This window comes from Rattus rattus, chromosome 18, assembly GCF_011064425.1.
Source record: "Rattus rattus isolate New Zealand chromosome 18, Rrattus_CSIRO_v1, whole genome shotgun sequence".
NCBI classification, from domain to species: Eukaryota; Metazoa; Chordata; class Mammalia; order Rodentia; family Muridae; genus Rattus; species Rattus rattus.
In genome coordinates this window covers 10,900,466-10,918,854 of record NC_046171.1, presented here as the reverse complement: position 1 = coordinate 10,918,854, position 18,389 = coordinate 10,900,466, and the positions used below count along the sequence as shown (strand labels likewise).

The window sequence follows — 18,389 nt, the reverse complement described above, 5'->3', positions numbered from 1 at the left end:
AAAAGAAAAAAAAAAAAAAAAAAGAATAGCTGACAGACTATACAAACACAGCTGTTAAAGCTATTTTACTTACTGAGGAAATCAAATGAAATATATTCATGATTTTGTTTGTTTCAGCACTCCCTATCCAGTTTCTTTATTGCATGAGACATTAAGTTGTAAAACCAGGATAACCAGGAACTCAAAATTCTAGTATTGGCATTTCCAGCAAGTGGAATTTCAACAATGAGAAGGTTCAATAACAGCCCCCATCACACCAATGGCTTTATTCTGGTAGGCTTCTCTGAATGGCCACGGTTAGAGATGGCTCTTCTTGTAGTCATCTCCATCTTCTATATAGTGACCCTCTTTGGGAATTCGGCTATTATCATTTTGTCTCGCCTTGATCCTAAACTCCACACCCCTATGTATTTCTTCCTGGCCAATCTTTCCGTTTTGGATCTCTGCTATACCACTTCTACCGTCCCCCAGATGCTGAAAAATATACAGAGCCACGAGAGAAGCATCAGCTATGTGGGCTGCATAGCACAACTCTTCATCTTCCTTAGCCTGGGATCTACAGAATGTGTGCTTCTCTCCATCATGGCCTTTGATCGGTATGTGGCTATCTGCCACCCTCTGCGTTACACAGTTATCATGCACTCCCAGCTGTGCCAACAGCTGGCAGCAGTATCTTGGGTAACTGGTTTCAGCAACTCTTTGGTACAGACAGTGTTGACTTCTTTGTTACCTCGTTGTGGCCAATACCAGGTAGAGAATTTCTTCTGTGAGGTACCTGCCATGCTTCAGTTATCCTGTGTTGACACCTGGGTTAATGAGGTAGAGATGTATGCTGCAGTAGTTGTCATAAAAGTTATCCCTCTTGGGCTAATTCTTTTCTCTTACATCAACATTGTCAGAGCAGTCATGAGGATACAATCTTCTGAAGGTCGAAAGAAGGCCTTTAACACATGTGGGTCTCATCTTCTGGTGGTCATCATGTTTTATGGCTCTGCCATCAGTGGCTATGCATACATGGCACCCAAGAGCAGCTCAGCCAAACTTAAGGGCAAGCTTTTGGCACTGTTCTATGGACTCATAACCCCAATGCTGAACCCTCTTATCTATACCTTGAGGAACAAGGATGTCAAGGCAGCAGTGAAGAAGGTACTTGGAAGAGAACAAGAGCAAGGGTGGAACTTAGATTAGGAAAAAGAAAATCCTATAGCAATCCAGTCCTTGGTTCCATAGCAGGATTACCAACAGCTCTCATTCCTCCAGCTAGAAAAAGAGCCTGATTGTGACCTCTTGTTATCGTTTATATATGATCAATGTAATAGACAATGGTCATTGGGATGGTCCAATAGTTCCACAAGTACAAAAAATTAATACATAAAGGTTTGAGTAAATGCTAAACTTGGTTAATAAATTTCCTGGCTAATGAATTTTTTAAAATATTCTTATTACCTAATACATTAAAGGTAATGGAAGGGGTATGTTAGAAACTTAAATAAAACGCACAAAGACATCTGCTTGAAATTTAGTCATTTTGAGCCAAAAACAACCAAGATGAAAATGTTATTTCCTCCTTTCAAATATTTTAATTTTATTTTTGAATAATGAGTAATTGTGGTAATGATCTGCATTGCTGTGGAAGACAGTAATGCAAAGAGAGCACCATAAAATGCTTCTGTTTGTTACTTTCAGTCTCCTTTGGAATAGATTTCTAATTTGTGATTGCAATGTTTATTAAATCTGCCTCCATTGTGATTTTTTTGCATGAAATGAACACAAAGTAATGTACTGAAGAACATAATTGTGTATATACTCAAATGATTTTTTATCCTATTTCTTGATAATAGATAGGAACTGTCACTCTAGGAAAAAGCCATTACAATATTTGTTATTCAATAGTATCATGATTATTATTAGGTTTATTATCAGTTATTGTCCTGTTTTCAATTTCTTTGAGGGAATGCACATTTATTTTATCTAGGAGGAAGTTTCTAAATTTGTTATTAACTTTTTCAGATAATGTACTTAGAATATATTTTGATCATATTCTTTGTCCTGCCCCAAGTTCTTCTATATCATCTCCACTTCCCTACCCACCCAACTTCATAGTCTTCCTTTCTCTAAAATAAAAAGCAAAGCAAGAAAAGCAACAACAACAACAACAACAAAAAATGAAAAGGAATAAAAATCAAATCAGGTAAGCTAAAAGAGCAAATTCAGTACGACAGAAAAACAAAGCAAAATGACAAGCATGTGCACGTGCACACGTTCACACACACACTCCAACAGGGAGTCTGTTTTGTGTTAGGTCTGCCCTGGAGTGTGGTTGATATACCCCCTGGTAGCTACATGAGAGAAAACTGCTTTCCCTTTCCCAGTAGCTACCAATTGCAAACAGTTTATTGGTGGGGGATGGGACTTTTTGTCTACCTTTCATTCTCACTGCTAGGATTTTGTCTAGCTTAAATCTCTTCAGGTCTTCTGTGTGCTATCACAGTCTCTCAGTGTATCAGGCCTTCCTATTTGTAGCCCTTTGATCTCCCTCGGCTGTCTAATTGCTCTAGCTAAGATGACAAACAGTATACTGAATAAGTATGGAGATAGTGGACAACCTTTCCTTGATCCTGGTTTTAGTGGAAATGTTTTGAGCTTCTCTCCATTTAGATTGGTTTTAGGTATGGGATATATTGCCATTACTATGTTGAAGTATGCACCTTATACCCCTAACCTGTTCAGGACTTTTATCATGAAGGGAAATAGGATTTTTGTCAAAGATGTTTTCTGAATCTAATTATATGATTCTGTGGGGTTTGTTTACGGAGTGGATTCTGCTCGTTGATTTATGTATGTCGAACCATGTCTGCATCATTGGGAAGAAGCCAACTTGATAAGAGTGGACAAATTTGATGTGTTCTTGAATTGAGTTTGTAACTATTTTATTGAGAAAATTTGCATCTATAAATAATGGAGATTGCTCTGTAATTTACTATTTTTGAGATGTCTTTGTGTGGGTTTTAATCCACAGTAATATTATAATGCACAATGGTAGTGTAATAGTTGGTTAAGAAAAATAATTAGGAAATGTTTCTTTCATCACCATTTGTTCACTATTTTAAGAATATTGGCATTAGTCATTTGAAGATTTGGTAGAATTCCATTCTGAATTTATTTGACCCTGTGTTTTTCCCCACCTTGGGATATTATTATTATTATTATTATTATTATTATTATTATTATTATTATTTAATCTTATGTTTTACAATCCAGACATTATCCTCCTCAAGGTCCACCTTCCAACTGTTCCACTTAAATTCTGTCTCTATTTCAGCAGGGGTTACACGTCTTTTAAAATTATTTACCTTATCTTGATTTAACTTGGTAGATCAGATATATATATATATATAAATCCATTTATTTTACGGTAACAGGATTGTTGGAATGCAGATTTTTTATTGGATTTTTTTTTATTTAAATTTCAAATGTCATCTACTTTCCCAGTTTCCCATATATAACCCCCCCATCCCACACCCCTCCCCCATCTACTATGAAGGTTTTCCCCCTCCCTAAATATCCACCCCTTCCCGCCTCCCCACCCTAGCATCCCCTACACTGGGAGGTCCGGCATTGGCAGGACCAATGCGCTTCTCCTCCCAACAAGGCTGTCCTCTGCTACATATGAAGCTGGAGCCATGGGTCTGTCAGTGTGTACTCTTAGGTAGTGGTTTAGTCCCTGGGAACTCTGGATGGTTGGTATTGTTGGTCTTATGGGGTTGCAAACCCCTTCAGCTTCTTCAATCCCCTCTCTAACTCCTCCAATGGGGACCCCATTCTCAGTTCAATGGTTTGCTGCTAGCATTCGCCTCTTTATTTGTCATGTACTGGCAGAGCCTCTCAGGAGACAGCTGTATCAGGCTCCTGTAAGCACGCACTTCTTGGCATCAACAATATTGTTTGGGTTTGATGGCTGTATGTATATGGGCTGGATCCCCAGGTACGGCAGGCTCTAAATAGCCATTCCTTCAGGCTCTGCTATGAAATTTGTCTCCATATCTCCTCCTATAAATATTTTTGTTCCTCCTTTTAGGAAGGACAGAAGTATCTGGACTTTGGTCATCCTTCTTCTTGAGCTTCAAGTGATCTGTGGATTGTATCTTGGGTAATCTTGGCTAATATCCACTTATGAGTGAGTGCATACCATGTATGTTCTTTGTGACTGGGTTACCTCACTCAGGATGGCATTTTCTAGTTCCATCCATTTGCCTATGAATTTCATGAAGTCATTATTTCTGAGAGCTGAGTAGTACTCCATTGTGTAGATGAACCATATTATTATTATCCATTCCTCTATTGAAGGGCATATGGGTTCTTTGCAGCTTCTGGCTATTATAAATCAGGCTAGTATCAATATAGTGGAGCATGTGTCCTTTTTATAAGTTGGAGCATCATTTGGGTCTATGCCCAGGAGTGGTATAGCTGGGTCCTCAGGTAGTACTATATCCAATTTTCTGAGGAACTGCCAGACTGATTTCCGGAGTGGTTGTACTAGCTTGTAATCCCACCAACAATGAAGGAGTGTTCCTTTTTCTCAACATCTCCAACAGCATCTGTAATCACCCGAGTTTTTGATCTTAGCCATTCTGACTGGTATGAGGTAGAATCTCAGTGTTGTTTTGATTTTCATTTTCTTGATAACTAAGGATGTTGAAACATTTCTTTAGTTACTTCTCAGCCATTTGATAATCCTCAGCTGAGAAATCTTTGTTTAGCTCTGTACCCTATTTTTAATAGGTTTCTTTGACTCTCTGGAGTCTAACCTTTGAGTTCTTTGTATATATGGGATATTAGCCCTCTAACAGATGTAGGACTGGTAAAGATCTTTCCCAATCTGTTGGTTGCCATTTTGTCCTAATGACAGAAGCTTTACAGTTTTATGAGATCCCATTTGTGAATTCTTGATCTTAGAGCATAAGCCATTGGTGTTCATGTCTTCATGTCTTAACTTGCCTTAACCACCCACTTGCCTTTTTTTTTTTTTTTTTTTTTTTTTTTTTTTTTTTCTGAATAGGATGCCAGGTTCCCAGTCAGGTGTTAGGAACTGAAATTTTACTCAATTTCTCCTCAGAAATGGAAGTCTTATTCCCAATAGTTTCAGGTTTCTCTCTTATGTAGGGGTCCATCTCAGGGGCAGCTTATAAAGACAACAATGCCTTTATAATAGTGTATGATAATACAAGCTTATACACATGTGCAGGAAGTGGTTGGTTGGTTCAGGGCCAAGCTTATTGTGGCTAACTACACAAAGCCATTCTAACTGACTTTTATTGTAATTGGTTTCCCAGAGCAATAAATATAACAGAATGTACAACCAACTTGGGGATGAGAAAGTTTCCTTGTAGTAGCAGAAATAACATATGACGGTTTCCTTATAACATTAGTAACAGCATAAAAATGGCAGGCTAGCCAGGTAACAGTTACCTAGGACTTAACATTTTACCTAGACCCTAACAGTACTATCATAGATAATTTTTCTCATTGTATATCCACTTTTCCTTATCATACAGTTTTTCAACCTCTTTTGAGAGGAAGTATATATAGATTGTAGTTGTAAGTAGGGAGGGGTTTACGCCAGTGGTCACTGTTGCAGTAAGTACTGTGGTGGTTCCTTCAAGTTAAGTTTCTATCCCCTCAATTCTTACTTTTGAGGCAGGAACAACTGCTGTATACAAAGCTGCTGAAAGATAGTGGATTATAGAAGAAAATATCGAATTAGATTAAGCTGTGTACTTTAAAGTTGTTTTACCCTCAGAATGGAAGTCAGGAAATGTGTAACATTAGGGAAGAGGTTTTGTCTATATTTCCACAGGTGATGAAAGACTATGGGTTCCATCAAAGTTGATAAAGATCCGATCTGGGTTTCCAATGATAGCGCAACTCAAGGAAGGAAGAAGAGACACTGAAAGACAGCAACGCAGGTGACATATAAAGCTGATCACAATCACACACACACACCCAACTCCACCAACTGAGCATGGAGACAGCTCAACAAACTGCAAACAGACAGATTGTTCATCAGACTGGCAGGCTGAAAAACCTTGATGCTGAAATAGACATTTGCTGAATGAAGGATGATCGGGATCGCAGTTATGAAGGCTTATCTCATCAACTGATCTTCATGAGGACATTCGGAGTGTTAAGTTTGTGGGGTTGATAATTGGTTAAACTGTGTACAATTTTTAGTTTAAAGAGAAAGTGGGGAAGATGTTGAGGAATTTTAATCCAGCAACATGGCTGCTTTAGCAAGGGATCACATCCAAAGAATTTTTAGGTCTATATGACCCAGATGGAATGCGGACATGCCTTGGATTACAGTGTGATCTTGCTGCAATAGACATCCACTGAATAAACACCTTTAATCCCTAAGAATGGAGGTAAGATCATTTTCTAGAAGGAAGCAGCAATGTTTGAAAGTGACATCAAAGTCTAATCAAGGAGCAGACAAAGTGACGAACCAGAGAAAATTTTGACAGAATGAATCAGACATAGGATCCACCAAACTCTCATGAGAATGGACAGGAAGGAGAGCCTACTTAAGGAGCAGCAAGAGACAGGGATGAAGGGATGGAGAGATGGGGAGGGAGACATGTGAGGGGGGCAGTGGGAGAAGGCAGAGGCTGTGTCAGGATGTAAAGCATATAAATAAATTAATTAATGGGAAAAAGTGGCAAAAGAGAAAGGTAGTAGTGGTGTGGTAAAGTGTGCATGAGTAAAGAGTTTTAGCAGGACAGTTGCACAAAGGTTGCAGAGAGAAGAAACTAGACACAGGAAAAGACAGAATGAACCAGAGAAATAGACAGAATACTAGAACATATGACTAAAATTAATATGGGATCAAGCAGAGCAATTCAGTCAGAAGCTGAGAGATGGTGTACTGAATCAGTCAGCTTGGAAGATTAGATTGTATGGTGGCTAGAAGCTTCCAGGCCTAGGCCTACGGATAGTTAGAACAGAGAAGAAAATGCTCTGGGCTCAGCCCAAGCAATGTATTCACACAGCTTGTTTACTGCTCTCATCTTATCTCATCATCTGAGGAAATAAAAGTATAATTTACATCTTTTATTTCGTCTTATTCTTCCAGCTAACTGTCAGTCAATCAAGGGAAGCCATAGCAGGAACTCAGCTGAAAGCTATAGACAGGGACTAAAACAAACTACAGAAGCATGTTGCTTGATGGCTTCCTTCTAGGCCCATATTCAGGTATATTTCTTATAAAACACAGGCTTATCTACATAGGAATTGTACCAGTCATGAGCTCCTGGTTCTCCTCCATAAATTAAAATCAAGAAAAGTCCCCACAAACGTGCCATGGGCCAGTATGATGGAGACAACTTCTCTACTGAGGTTCCTTCTTCCCAGATGTTTCTAGTTTGCTTAAAATTTATAAAGACTAACTAGCATAAATATTCTCCAGAATAAGTAAAATTTAGGACAGAAACTATGTCTTGACTAATTAAAAACTGTGCTAAAATTATTCAAATATCTTCTTTGATGACCACGGCATAGCCCTAGAAATCAATAACGAGAGAATCTTTCTAATGTTCACTAACACATGGAATTTAAGCTGCATATTCCTCCAACTACCCAATGGCCAATGAAAAATTACAATGAATGAGAGTAGTCAATGTGCATTGATACATGTGCAAAATGGTCTACAACAATTTTAGTCATAAAAACAGTTCTTGTTATCCAAAAATAACAATAAAGAGGAAAGCATAACAAAACCTTAGGGGTTCATCAAAAACATTTCTAAGAGGGATGTTGATAATACCAAATGCCATCAAGGGACTGAGGATGGTGCCTCAGCACTTAAGTGTGCACACCGTTCTCACACAAGACCTGAGTTTTGTTCACATCTTTCTCAGTGCACATACAGGACAGTTTCAGTTCTAGTGAGACCACAATTTCTGGCATCTGTATATATGTGCACATAGACACACATGTGCATTGATAAAATAGGATACATATTTTAAATGGATACATCAAAAACTAAAGAAGCAATCGCAAAGATGCTGTGAATGTCAAGTATTCATGGCTGGCCCTCTATTTTGAACCACTGATCTATCCTGCTTTCATAATACTGAAAACGTCATACTGTCTCAATTCCTAGATCTTTGTAGTAATATTAAATCAAAAGGCTTTACTTTTATTTGAAATGTCTTCATCTATTAGGATCTTAGTGCTGTTTCTTCCCTTTGATTTTCATTAATAGTGTTGGCTGTGTAACAATGCCTGGAATCTTGGAATCAGATAGAAGCTCTAAGTATTGGGTAAACTCTGTTGTAGATGTAAGTGAAAACAACAGCACGTTAACAATCTCACTATAAACAAGACAGTGACATAAAAACTATTCGATCAATTTCAATAATCAAGCTTATTTTAATGATATTAATGGATTAATTTAATATTTGAATGTTAATAAGACAAAAATAAAGACAATTGGTATGACTTTTAGATTTGTGTTTATATAGCTTTAAGAACAATATTTTCTCCTTAATTTGCTCAACTTATAATTCTATAAGGTTTTTTTACCTCTCCTTTACTTAGCCAAATAATACAAATAGAAAAGAGCATGGGTTTCACATCACAAAAACACTTAAAAGAATTTTATAAACTAAATAGAGAATACCGAATATGGGAACCTCAGAATTCATAAGCCCTTTATAGTTCCCCTTGCAGACATATTCTATAAAAGTGAAAAGTATAGGAAATAATGGTGTAGTAGATGGCCTTTGTTACACCATTTTGTTTTCTCAGATATTGACAAATATTGAGCATATAACAGATATTCATTTTTTAAAAATCAGAATGGTATAGAAGAGTGATGATCTTCATCAGTGAGATTAATCACAGTGCAAATGAAAAAGCACAGAGAAGATTCCATTAAAAATCATAAGGACAAATAACTCTGAATCTCTCAATCCTAAATCTTCCATAGGAAAAATATATTCACTACAGACATTAGAATACAATATTAGGGGGGACTCCTTCCCCCCTTCTTTCTCTCTAAATGGGTTAGGCTCAGATTTCATGTCTGGTTTTTCCTGAGATAAATTGGATTTCTAAGATCACATGATAAATATTACCTAATATTCTGAATACAGAAATCAAAGCTCAGGAATCACCATCCAATTGAAATACTTAGAGAAAATTACCAGGTGTAAAAATGAACAAAACTCCACTAATAGACCCACTGGAGCAGACCAGCAAGGGAGAACCCAGGTGTCTATTTTAGACTAGGACATTACCAGGGGACACTGGTCCAAGAATGGAGGAGGCCCTATGTCACTGGGTTCACAAAAACATCCTAGTACGGAATGCCTCGAAGACTTGTAGCTGTGAATATACTTTATCTTTATACAAAAGAGATAATCCAGTAGACATACTTAATCTAATACAAACCAGGATTATTAATAAAAGAGTAACCCTTAAGAAAGTAAAAGAAAAAAATTGCAGGAATCTTGACCACAGGAAATGTTGTTTTCAGTTTATTCGATAACCTGATTGTCAGGTCTAGACATCTCTGACTGTGATAATTAGGGGAGTGGTGTCCTTGTTTGCATCACTCCAGAGAAGCCTGTGAGTTTAGTTTTGGAGTATTTATGTCAAGGCTACCCTAGATAATTTATCTGAATCAGCACTTTCATCATTGTGAGGACAGACAGAACTACATCTCTACTTGGAAAGAATTTTCTTTCCAGTGCTTTTATCTTTCCTCACCAGCCTCTTCAAAGCTCCCTTTACATCCTTGTTTCTTAAAGTGTAAATGAGGGGGTTTAGAGTAGGAATAACCACGGTATACAGAAGGGTGATAAACTTCCCCCGACTGTGTGCATAGGAGCTGTTAGGCTGGATATAGACAGCGGTGATTGTGCCATAAAATAGTACCACTACCATCAGGTGGGATCCACAGGTTCCAAGAGCTTTACCCCAGGTTAGAGCCGACCTTAACCTCATCAGTGCTTGGGTAATGCACCCATATGATACCAAGATGAGTGTCAGGGGAAGGAGGAGCAGCACCAAAGAAGCCATGAATAACTGCACTTCATTGGCGTGTATGTCTACACACGCTAACTTGATCATGGCAGGAACCTCACAGATGAAGTGATAAATCCTGTGGTTCCCACAGCGAGGCAGGCGGAGGGTGATGGTGCCCTGAATCAGGGTGTTGCCCACTCCGCTCAGCCATGCTATTCCTGCAAGAGACTGGCAGAGCCGTGGGTGCATAACGGTAGCATAGTGAAGGGGTCGGCAAACAGCAGCATAGCGATCAAATGCCATAACTGCGAGGAGGACACACTCGGTGGACCCCAGAGCCAGAGACACATAAAGCTGAAGAGCGCAGCCTGTGGCAGTAATTGTCTTGGCTGGACCGTGGAGGTTCCACAGCAGCTGAGGAACAATGCTGGTGGAAAAGCAGATGTCAACGAAAGAAAGGTTGGTAAGGAAGTAGTACATGGGCGTTTGGAGCGCAGAATCCAAACAGGAAACGAGGATGATCGCTGTGTTGCCTACCAGTGTCAGGAGGTAGGAGATCAGCACCACCACAAAGAGGATCTTTTCAAGTCGTGGCTGATCAGAGAAGCCCACCAGGATGAAATCACCGCCCGAGCTCCTGTTAATTGTCATCACTCTACTCACAAAAAGGAGGGCGACAAGTGCAGAGATACATTCGGATCAGAAATCCTCCTGAGATTCACGAACCCTAAAGGTGGAAGATGGTAATTGTTCTACACAGGAGAGAGGCAGAAGAGAGGGGCCGGGGAGAGAAGAGATTGGTTTCCAGGAGGAAACTCAGAGAATAAAGAATGCACTGAGAACCGTTTATGTACAGAGCTACACATAGAACTACAAACAAGAAAGGAGAAGAGTGTGAGAAACAGTCTTACCTAGAGAAGAGCACACGAATTGGTTAATCAATTCCAAACGGTCAGTCCTAAAAACACATAGGAGTAACTTTATACAGACTGAGCAGGATACACACACATACACATACACGCGCACACACACACATTCTTAAATTCATGTATACATGTAACAATTAATGAAAAAAGGCCATGGAGTTTAAAGAGAGCAAGAACAGTATATTGAAGGATATGGAGGAAGGAAAGGGGATGGGAAAATGGTGTAATTATACTACAATCTCAAAAAGAAAAAAAAATGTTTTTGAATTTTCAGAACCTCAAAACAGATCATGTGAAAAAATACTCAACAATCAATAACTGCTCAGTTCTTCCAAGTTGCCTCAATTGTTCTTTCAGGAAATTTACCCTTTACTTCCTCAGCGGCCCTTGTAAGATCATCAGCAAAAGTAGAAAGAGATAACTCAAATACATAAATAAACTCTTGGTAGGTACCCAGCTGTGTCGTGAGGAAAAGTAAGAAAGATGCATTTACAAAGGAAAAATAGCAGGACGGGATACTCTATTTCTCTACTTTAAATGTATATTTATAAACACCATGCTAAGAACAAAGAACACAGCCATAAAGACTTAACTGGTATATATCATGGATGGAAAATTTTGGCAGAATTTTTCTTATAATATGGAAATAGGCAGTCTAGAGTATTTTAACAGTCAGCACAGAGTCTGAATAATTTTAGAGCCTTGTAAAATTATTTTAGAGTTGTGCATTTTTTATAATACTAATCACTGAAGTTTTCATTTTTAATCGCTGTGTTAATAAACTATTTTCCTTATTATTTTAGCTTCACAGTGTACAAGCAATAGGGGATATGAGCCTAATGGATTTCTTACTTTACTTAGATCCTTTAAATGTTTGTGTGTAAACATTGTTCATGATATTGTGCTATATGATGCCATTTTCATAGAAGTGTATATTCTATCTGGAGTAAAACCCCTTGATTTCCAATTTCATTTGTGTTTTATCAAAGACTTTTTTTTTACTATCCTAGACAGAAAGCCTTATAGGTAATCACTTATCTTATGGCTATAACCCTTCGTTACTTGATCTCTTATGGCCATAAGAATAAAATAAAAATAGGAATTCATCAATGTAAAATTATTTCTAAAAAAAAAAAGAACCAACTTCACACACTATCAATTACTTCAAGGTTCAGTACAATTTTTACCCTCCTTTCTGTTTTCAGAAGATATTCCACTTACGTTATTTCAAGAGCATGGTCAGTCTCTGAGCATCCCTCCTGAAACCCTCAGTTGCTTTGTTTGTAACCATGTAAATTTACACATTAGCCCATTTCACAGGGCAAACTACATGTCTTAAAAGGGGAGGGAAATGTTTAAAGAGCATAAATGTTGTTTTTAATCTTTTTCTTATTATCTGAAATGACTATTTTAAAACAACAGAATACACATAAAAGTATTTTTGATAAGCTGATATCTTTACTATTTCATTAAATTCTTACCCTCCCTACTTTCCTCTCTGAACTAGCAACTGTTGCTTAAAGCACCTATTAAATATATGGTATGATAACATAATGTTCCTTCAATTATCTAATTCAATGCTTGCATTATATTAAAATTTATTGAAAAATAAAGTTAAAAACTTGAAAATTTCAATTCAATTTATAAAAATTGAAGAATGTGGCTAACACTGTTAAAGTAGTGACACTAATTTCTTTCCAACAGAATCCATGTATGAAAAATCCATCCCTGGACAATAGTCTGCATGTCATACATTCACCGTATTCAAGTCGGGACCTGAACTCCTTCATTCATACATATTTATTGAAAAAGATATGTGTTCATTCCCTACCTCTGTACTCTCCACATTCTTTAGTCAGTGTACTTGAGTGTCCTTAGAAATTGTGTGAAACCATATTTTAATATAATAATGATGTAAAATAAAATTTCCCAGATATCTTAGAGATTTTGTTTGGCTACCTACTATTGTATATCATATTTTTAAGTTTTTCCTCTGATATTGTCATCATGTCCAAATGTATTTATTTAACTCAACCTGTTGAGAAACTAGAGGGCATGAATACCTTAATTTACTCACATTTTAAATGTATGTATCTAATATGAATGCAATGTGTTTCATTCTTCATAGTTTTCAAAAATACAAAGATTCAAAGTCAAGGGAACATAGTTATCGTCCATGAACATGAGCACTAAAAGCCATAGACTGCCTCCTCAGTAGCCCACGGACAAACAACACTATTGCTGCATCAGAAAGAACTTCACATTGTTTGCTCTTCAGAAAACTCTAAAATTGGAAAGAATTTTAGAAATCTAAGTCATAAAGAAATCCTTTTAAATATAGAAGTGATCTATTTTGTTTATATATCTGCTTTTTTCATTGCTGAATGTATGTTTTTCAAATTAAAGGTAACTTAAAATATGAATTATTTCAAATCTGATTTTATAGTGAAATTTAATTTACTATATAATTCAGAAATACTTTAAATCCTAGCATTAAAAAAAAGACATGTGAACATTAACTGAATCATTTAAAAAAGTTGAGTTGGCAGTTGATGAAAATAATATTGTTTTCTTGCTAGAGAGTTTGTAGTACAGAGAGATGAGCAAAAGAAAAATGTATGGTTATTATTTCCTCACCTCTGAAACTTTTGTCCCCTCATCCTTTTGATTACTTTCCCAGCCTGAGAAGATGATGCTTTCCAGAAACTAGATTCTGAAAATGAATCTTAGAATCCAAGGCCAAATATCAGATGTGAGTGGTCTGCCCAGAGCTAGTGGATACTAAAGTGTGTCACTGCAGCAGGAAATGATATCAGCCTAAACTGGGACCAAGGGATCCCTATATTCCTAATAGGGCAATTATCACCAGGCATGAGAGTGACCAAGAGCAAAATCTTCTGGGAATCTGCATCGAGATCACTGTTTCTGCACAGGTAGGTCTTTAATATGAGATAATTCCAGGCTGATAAATCACATTCTGAACTAGGACTGTTAAAAAAAAATGAAAATAAATTTCTCACTCTGAGCAAGTCAAGATTAAAGATCTGACTCTCATGGAATAGTTGCCTTTATTGACATGATTTGTAGTTTATATATAATCAGAACATAATTTAAAGTTCCCCTAACCTGAATATAGGTGAATATATGACATATCAACCATTGTCACAGGGATGGATTTTCATGTATGGAGTCTGTTGAAGAGAAATAAGAATAGCTATTCTGACAGAGTTATCAACATTTTTCAATTTTTGTAAAAGGTTCTGCTGTGAATAAGTTGGAGAGACTTCACACATAAAGCTCTTAAAAACTCACAAAGTTCTGATACTTCTTTCAAACTCACAAAGCAAATCACACAGGTTAGAGTTGTTTGAGACTACTTTCTTCCAATTTATTTGCCTAAAGTCCTTTGTTGGGTAATATTTCTTAATAACTTATAAAAACAAGATATTAAGACAAATGCAGAAGGACATCGTTACAGATGCATTTAGGAACATAGAGGACAAAGGCTTGTTGACATCAGCCATAAATCACAGCTGATAAACATACAATCAGCCTGAGTTTCATGAAGAAATTGTGTATGAACAGATAATTCTCTCAGTGATAACTTTCAGAAGATCTAAAAGAGAAGGGCCAGTTCATTTGATGTCATGTCTAAAAAATAAACTGAAAGGCATATGCATTGGAGAAGAGAAATATAGGTGATGATGATTTCACAATTAAAAACTATCATGTTGAGACATTTAATAGATATACTTATCTTTCTTTTTTTTAATTTTTTATTAGATATATTTCTTTACTTAGATTCCAAACGTTGTTCCCCTTCCCTGTTTCCTGTCCATAGGCCCCCATTGCCTCTTGGCTGGTGGTCCTAGGTACAGACTGAGCAAGATATGATTGAGTAAGCCAGTAAGCAGCAGTCCTCTATGCTCCCCTGCATCGATTCTTACTTCCAGATTCTTGCTGAGTTCCTTCCCTGACTTGCCTGGATGATATACTGACTGAAAATTGTGAAATGAAATAACCATCCTCCTCCCCAAGTTGATGATGATCATAGTGTTTGATTTTAGCACCAGGAGCCTAACTAAGGCAAAGAGCATAAGCCAGGCCACCAACTGGATAGCTATCATGTCAAAACCGGATGCTGCAAACACTAGTGCTTTAGGAAGCCACAAAACAATCTGCATCTGCTTACTGTTGAAATACAATATCAGCTATTGAAGGGACTCTTTCAGCCTTGGCTTCCTCAAACAATTTGAGGCAGACCTTCCTATCACAAGGTTTGATGAACTTCAGATTCTATTCATTCTTAGATATTCTCAACTCAAACTATCATGGGAAATATCACCTTGTCAGTCTAACAGAAGTCCCATGATTGATTTAAAGTCAGTTATTCCTATGCAAGGTCCATCTCAGAATTTCCTCTCAGGAGTGCATTTATGTGTTTGTGAAAAATTATGAACATTATATGTTCACTTGAATTTAATTCTAGGAACTTTCAAATTACTTCCTGATCCTTTCAATGATAGACTAAAAATGTGTCTTTTTCAAATCCACGTGATTTTACAGTTTCTGTACTCTCCTTCTACTGATTTCTATTTTTATTATACTATATTATAATATGATAAAATAAATTAAGTTAACTCTTTTGTGGTAATATTTCCCTTATGTCATTATATACACAAAGTTCTTGAATCAAAAGCTACCATAACGGTTTGATGTAGAAACACAAGATCTGCATTTATCTTAAATAGTGTTCATGAAGTAAAATCCTTGAATAGCTGAACTTTTTGTGGGTCCTTACCCAGAATCAGCTGTTGCACAGCAGTGGTCTCTGGGTGCTTAGAGGAACTGGGGATCAGGCTCTCAGTGGTGGTAGGTATGGTTGGTATAAGTGGATATTACCCAAAAAGCTCAAATTACCCAATATGCAATCCACAGACCACAGGAAGCTCAAGAAGAATGACCAAAATGCAGATGCTCCCACTTCTTCTTAAAAGGGGAAAAAATATCCGTAGGAGGGGATATGGAAGCAAAGTTTAGAGCAGCGACTCAAGGAATGGCCATTCAAAGCCTGACCCACCTGTGGCCCATATATATACAGCCACCAAAATTAGATAAGATTGATGAAGCTAAAAAATGCATGCTGAAAGGGACCGGATATACATCACTCCTGTGAGTCACATCTAGAGCATGTCCAATACAGAGGTCAATGCTAGCAGCAAACCATGGAACTGAGAATAGGACCCCCTTGGGGGGAATTAGAAGAAGGATTGAAAGAGTTGACGGAGTTTGCAACCCCATATGAACAACAATGCCAACCAACCAGAGCTTCCAGGGACTAAACCACTACTGAAAGACTATACATGTACTTACCCAGGACTCCAACTGCATATGTAGCAGAGAATAACCTTGTTGGGGCACCAGTGGAAGGGGAAGCCCTTGGTCCTGCCAAGGTTGGACTTCCAGTGCTGGGGAATATGGGGGGTGGGTAATAAGGGAGATGTATAGGGGGAATACCTGTATGGGGGAGGGAGAGTGGAGGGATTGGGGGCTTGTGGACACGAAACCAGGAAGGGGAGTTACACTTGAAATGTAAGTAAAGAAATATATCTAATAAAAATTAAAAAAAAACATTACAAATGCAAAAAAATTTAAAAAATTCCAGGAGACTGAATCAGAGGACAGCTTGTAAACTGAAATGGCAGGGCTAGTTTATAGAGCTAGAGACAGGTGAGGGGAGAAAAAGGGACAGGGGAGAAAATGTACCTAATTTACATATGCAGACCTGATTGAAGACAGGCAAAAGTAAATGTACACCAATTCAAAATACCAAAGCACTCTGGAGAAGGCAGGAACTTTCCAAGCCTATCAGTTAGACCGACTGCCATCACATGATTTCTGAGAAGCAAGTTCTCTGATGGAGAAACAGAAGCCTAGCTGGTGCTGTCATAACCTGGCTTTAGTCTCTATATGGTGGAGTAGACCAAAGGTTTATTTGGGTAGAGAGTGGCTCCTTTCTTTCCAAGTTATCAGAATCGTGTCTAGGATATGATCAGCACTCTATAGTCTCCCATCTGGCTTTGCAACCCACATTTTTTGATGGATTCTGTCAACCACTTAACACAGAATAGATAATAACCCTCAAACTACTCAGTAAGATAGTTGAACATATACCAACCCCTCTATTTCTGTTGCCCAAATCAGGTCAATAGTACCTCCTTTCATGAAGCCAAACAGACCTCTCATAAAAATAAAACTTATAGCATCCTCCCTGTATCAAAGATAAAGCAATAAGAACAACAATCACCTACCACATAACAGTAGGGACTGAGTACAGCAGTATAGTAGAATAATTTACACACCGTGTGATTTTTCTTAGAAATCAAGAGGTATATAATATCAGTAACACATACTTATTGTAAGTGATGAAAAATTCATTTCATAAAATCCAAAATATTTTCATGATTTTTAAAAAACAAATGGTAACTTAGTAACAGAAAGAAATTAGCATCCACAGCAAACCCACAGTGTGATGAAATATACTATGATGTGAATGAAATATTTCCTCAGCTATCTCTAACAAGAAATAATATTCAAAACAAAATCAAAACTCAGTGTCTAGCCATATGTTGGATCTTTGTCATCAGTGTGGCAAATTTGATTCATTAGGAAGAGGATTAGTTTATTGCCATACTCCCTTATAGATGGTATGATTCGGATGTTCTGTGATAGAACTATTTCTCAGGAGAAAGGGCTGTTGCAGAATTCAACTCCAATGCACAGAGCTATAGTCCTATCCATAAGGATTCTCAGGAGGGCAATGAGAAGCTTTCTGCAACTCACCAGTGAGAAGACATGGTGAGTCTCCTGGGGAGAGTGAGAGAAAAAGACTCAGAAGACAGAACAATTTCTGTATAATATGTTTACAGCTCATTGTTCTCTAGGAAAGGAGAAAATGCATATAATGGGAATTGTAAAGCGTGTGTGTGTGTGTGTGTGTGTGTGTGTGTGTGTGTGTGTGTGTGTGTGTGTGTGTGATATTGCATATTGCCTGGAAGGACACGATGCTCTCAACTGAGAGAGACAATTCTCTTGACATCAGGCATGGTTTCTGACTATAACCAAAGCTTTTCAATACAATGTAGAGAAGATGGGGGTGGTGTACGTTCCCTGTATGTTGTAAGGAGAGGATTAACAGACATCCAGGAGTGGCTACTAAGACACAGAAACTACCTTTTTATCTCTTCATATATTGTGAATTGAGGTAGGTGTCACAATTGATTTTTCAAGATTAAGCCTGAGGAGAGTGAATTAAAGTTTATAAAATGACATCTGATACTCAAAGCATTTTCCATTCTTGTTATTATAATTATTATCTCTTCCTTTGAAAGCTGTTAAAGTTTATGCAGACTTCAGTATCCTTCTCAGAAAACAGTT

The 18,389-nt window shown here is 37.5% G+C and overlaps 2 protein-coding genes across 2 annotated transcripts; one reads left to right on the top strand and one right to left on the bottom strand.

The window, feature by feature from the left end:
- The first annotated feature begins 225 nt into the window (after positions 1-225).
- LOC116887149 (olfactory receptor 2B6-like) lies at positions 226-1,335 on the top strand. Its single transcript, XM_032888696.1, has one exon. The coding sequence runs from the start codon at positions 226-228 to the stop codon at positions 1,186-1,188; it is 963 nt and encodes a 320-aa protein (XP_032744587.1). The 3' UTR covers positions 1,189-1,335.
- An 8,388-nt stretch (positions 1,336-9,723) lies between these two features.
- Positions 9,724-10,677, bottom strand: LOC116887249 (olfactory receptor 2G3-like). Its single transcript, XM_032888816.1, has one exon. The coding sequence runs from the start codon at positions 10,675-10,677 to the stop codon at positions 9,724-9,726; it is 954 nt and encodes a 317-aa protein (XP_032744707.1).
- Between the last annotated feature and the right edge of the window lie 7,712 nt (positions 10,678-18,389).

Bases quoted from the DNA above. Each gene is read 5' to 3' on its own strand.
- LOC116887149 (XM_032888696.1), top strand. From the start codon at position 226: ATGAGAAGGTTCAATAACAGCCCCCATCACACCAATGGCTTTATTCTG.
- LOC116887249 (XM_032888816.1), bottom strand. From the start codon at position 10,677: ATGACAATTAACAGGAGCTCGGGCGGTGATTTCATCCTGGTGGGCTTC.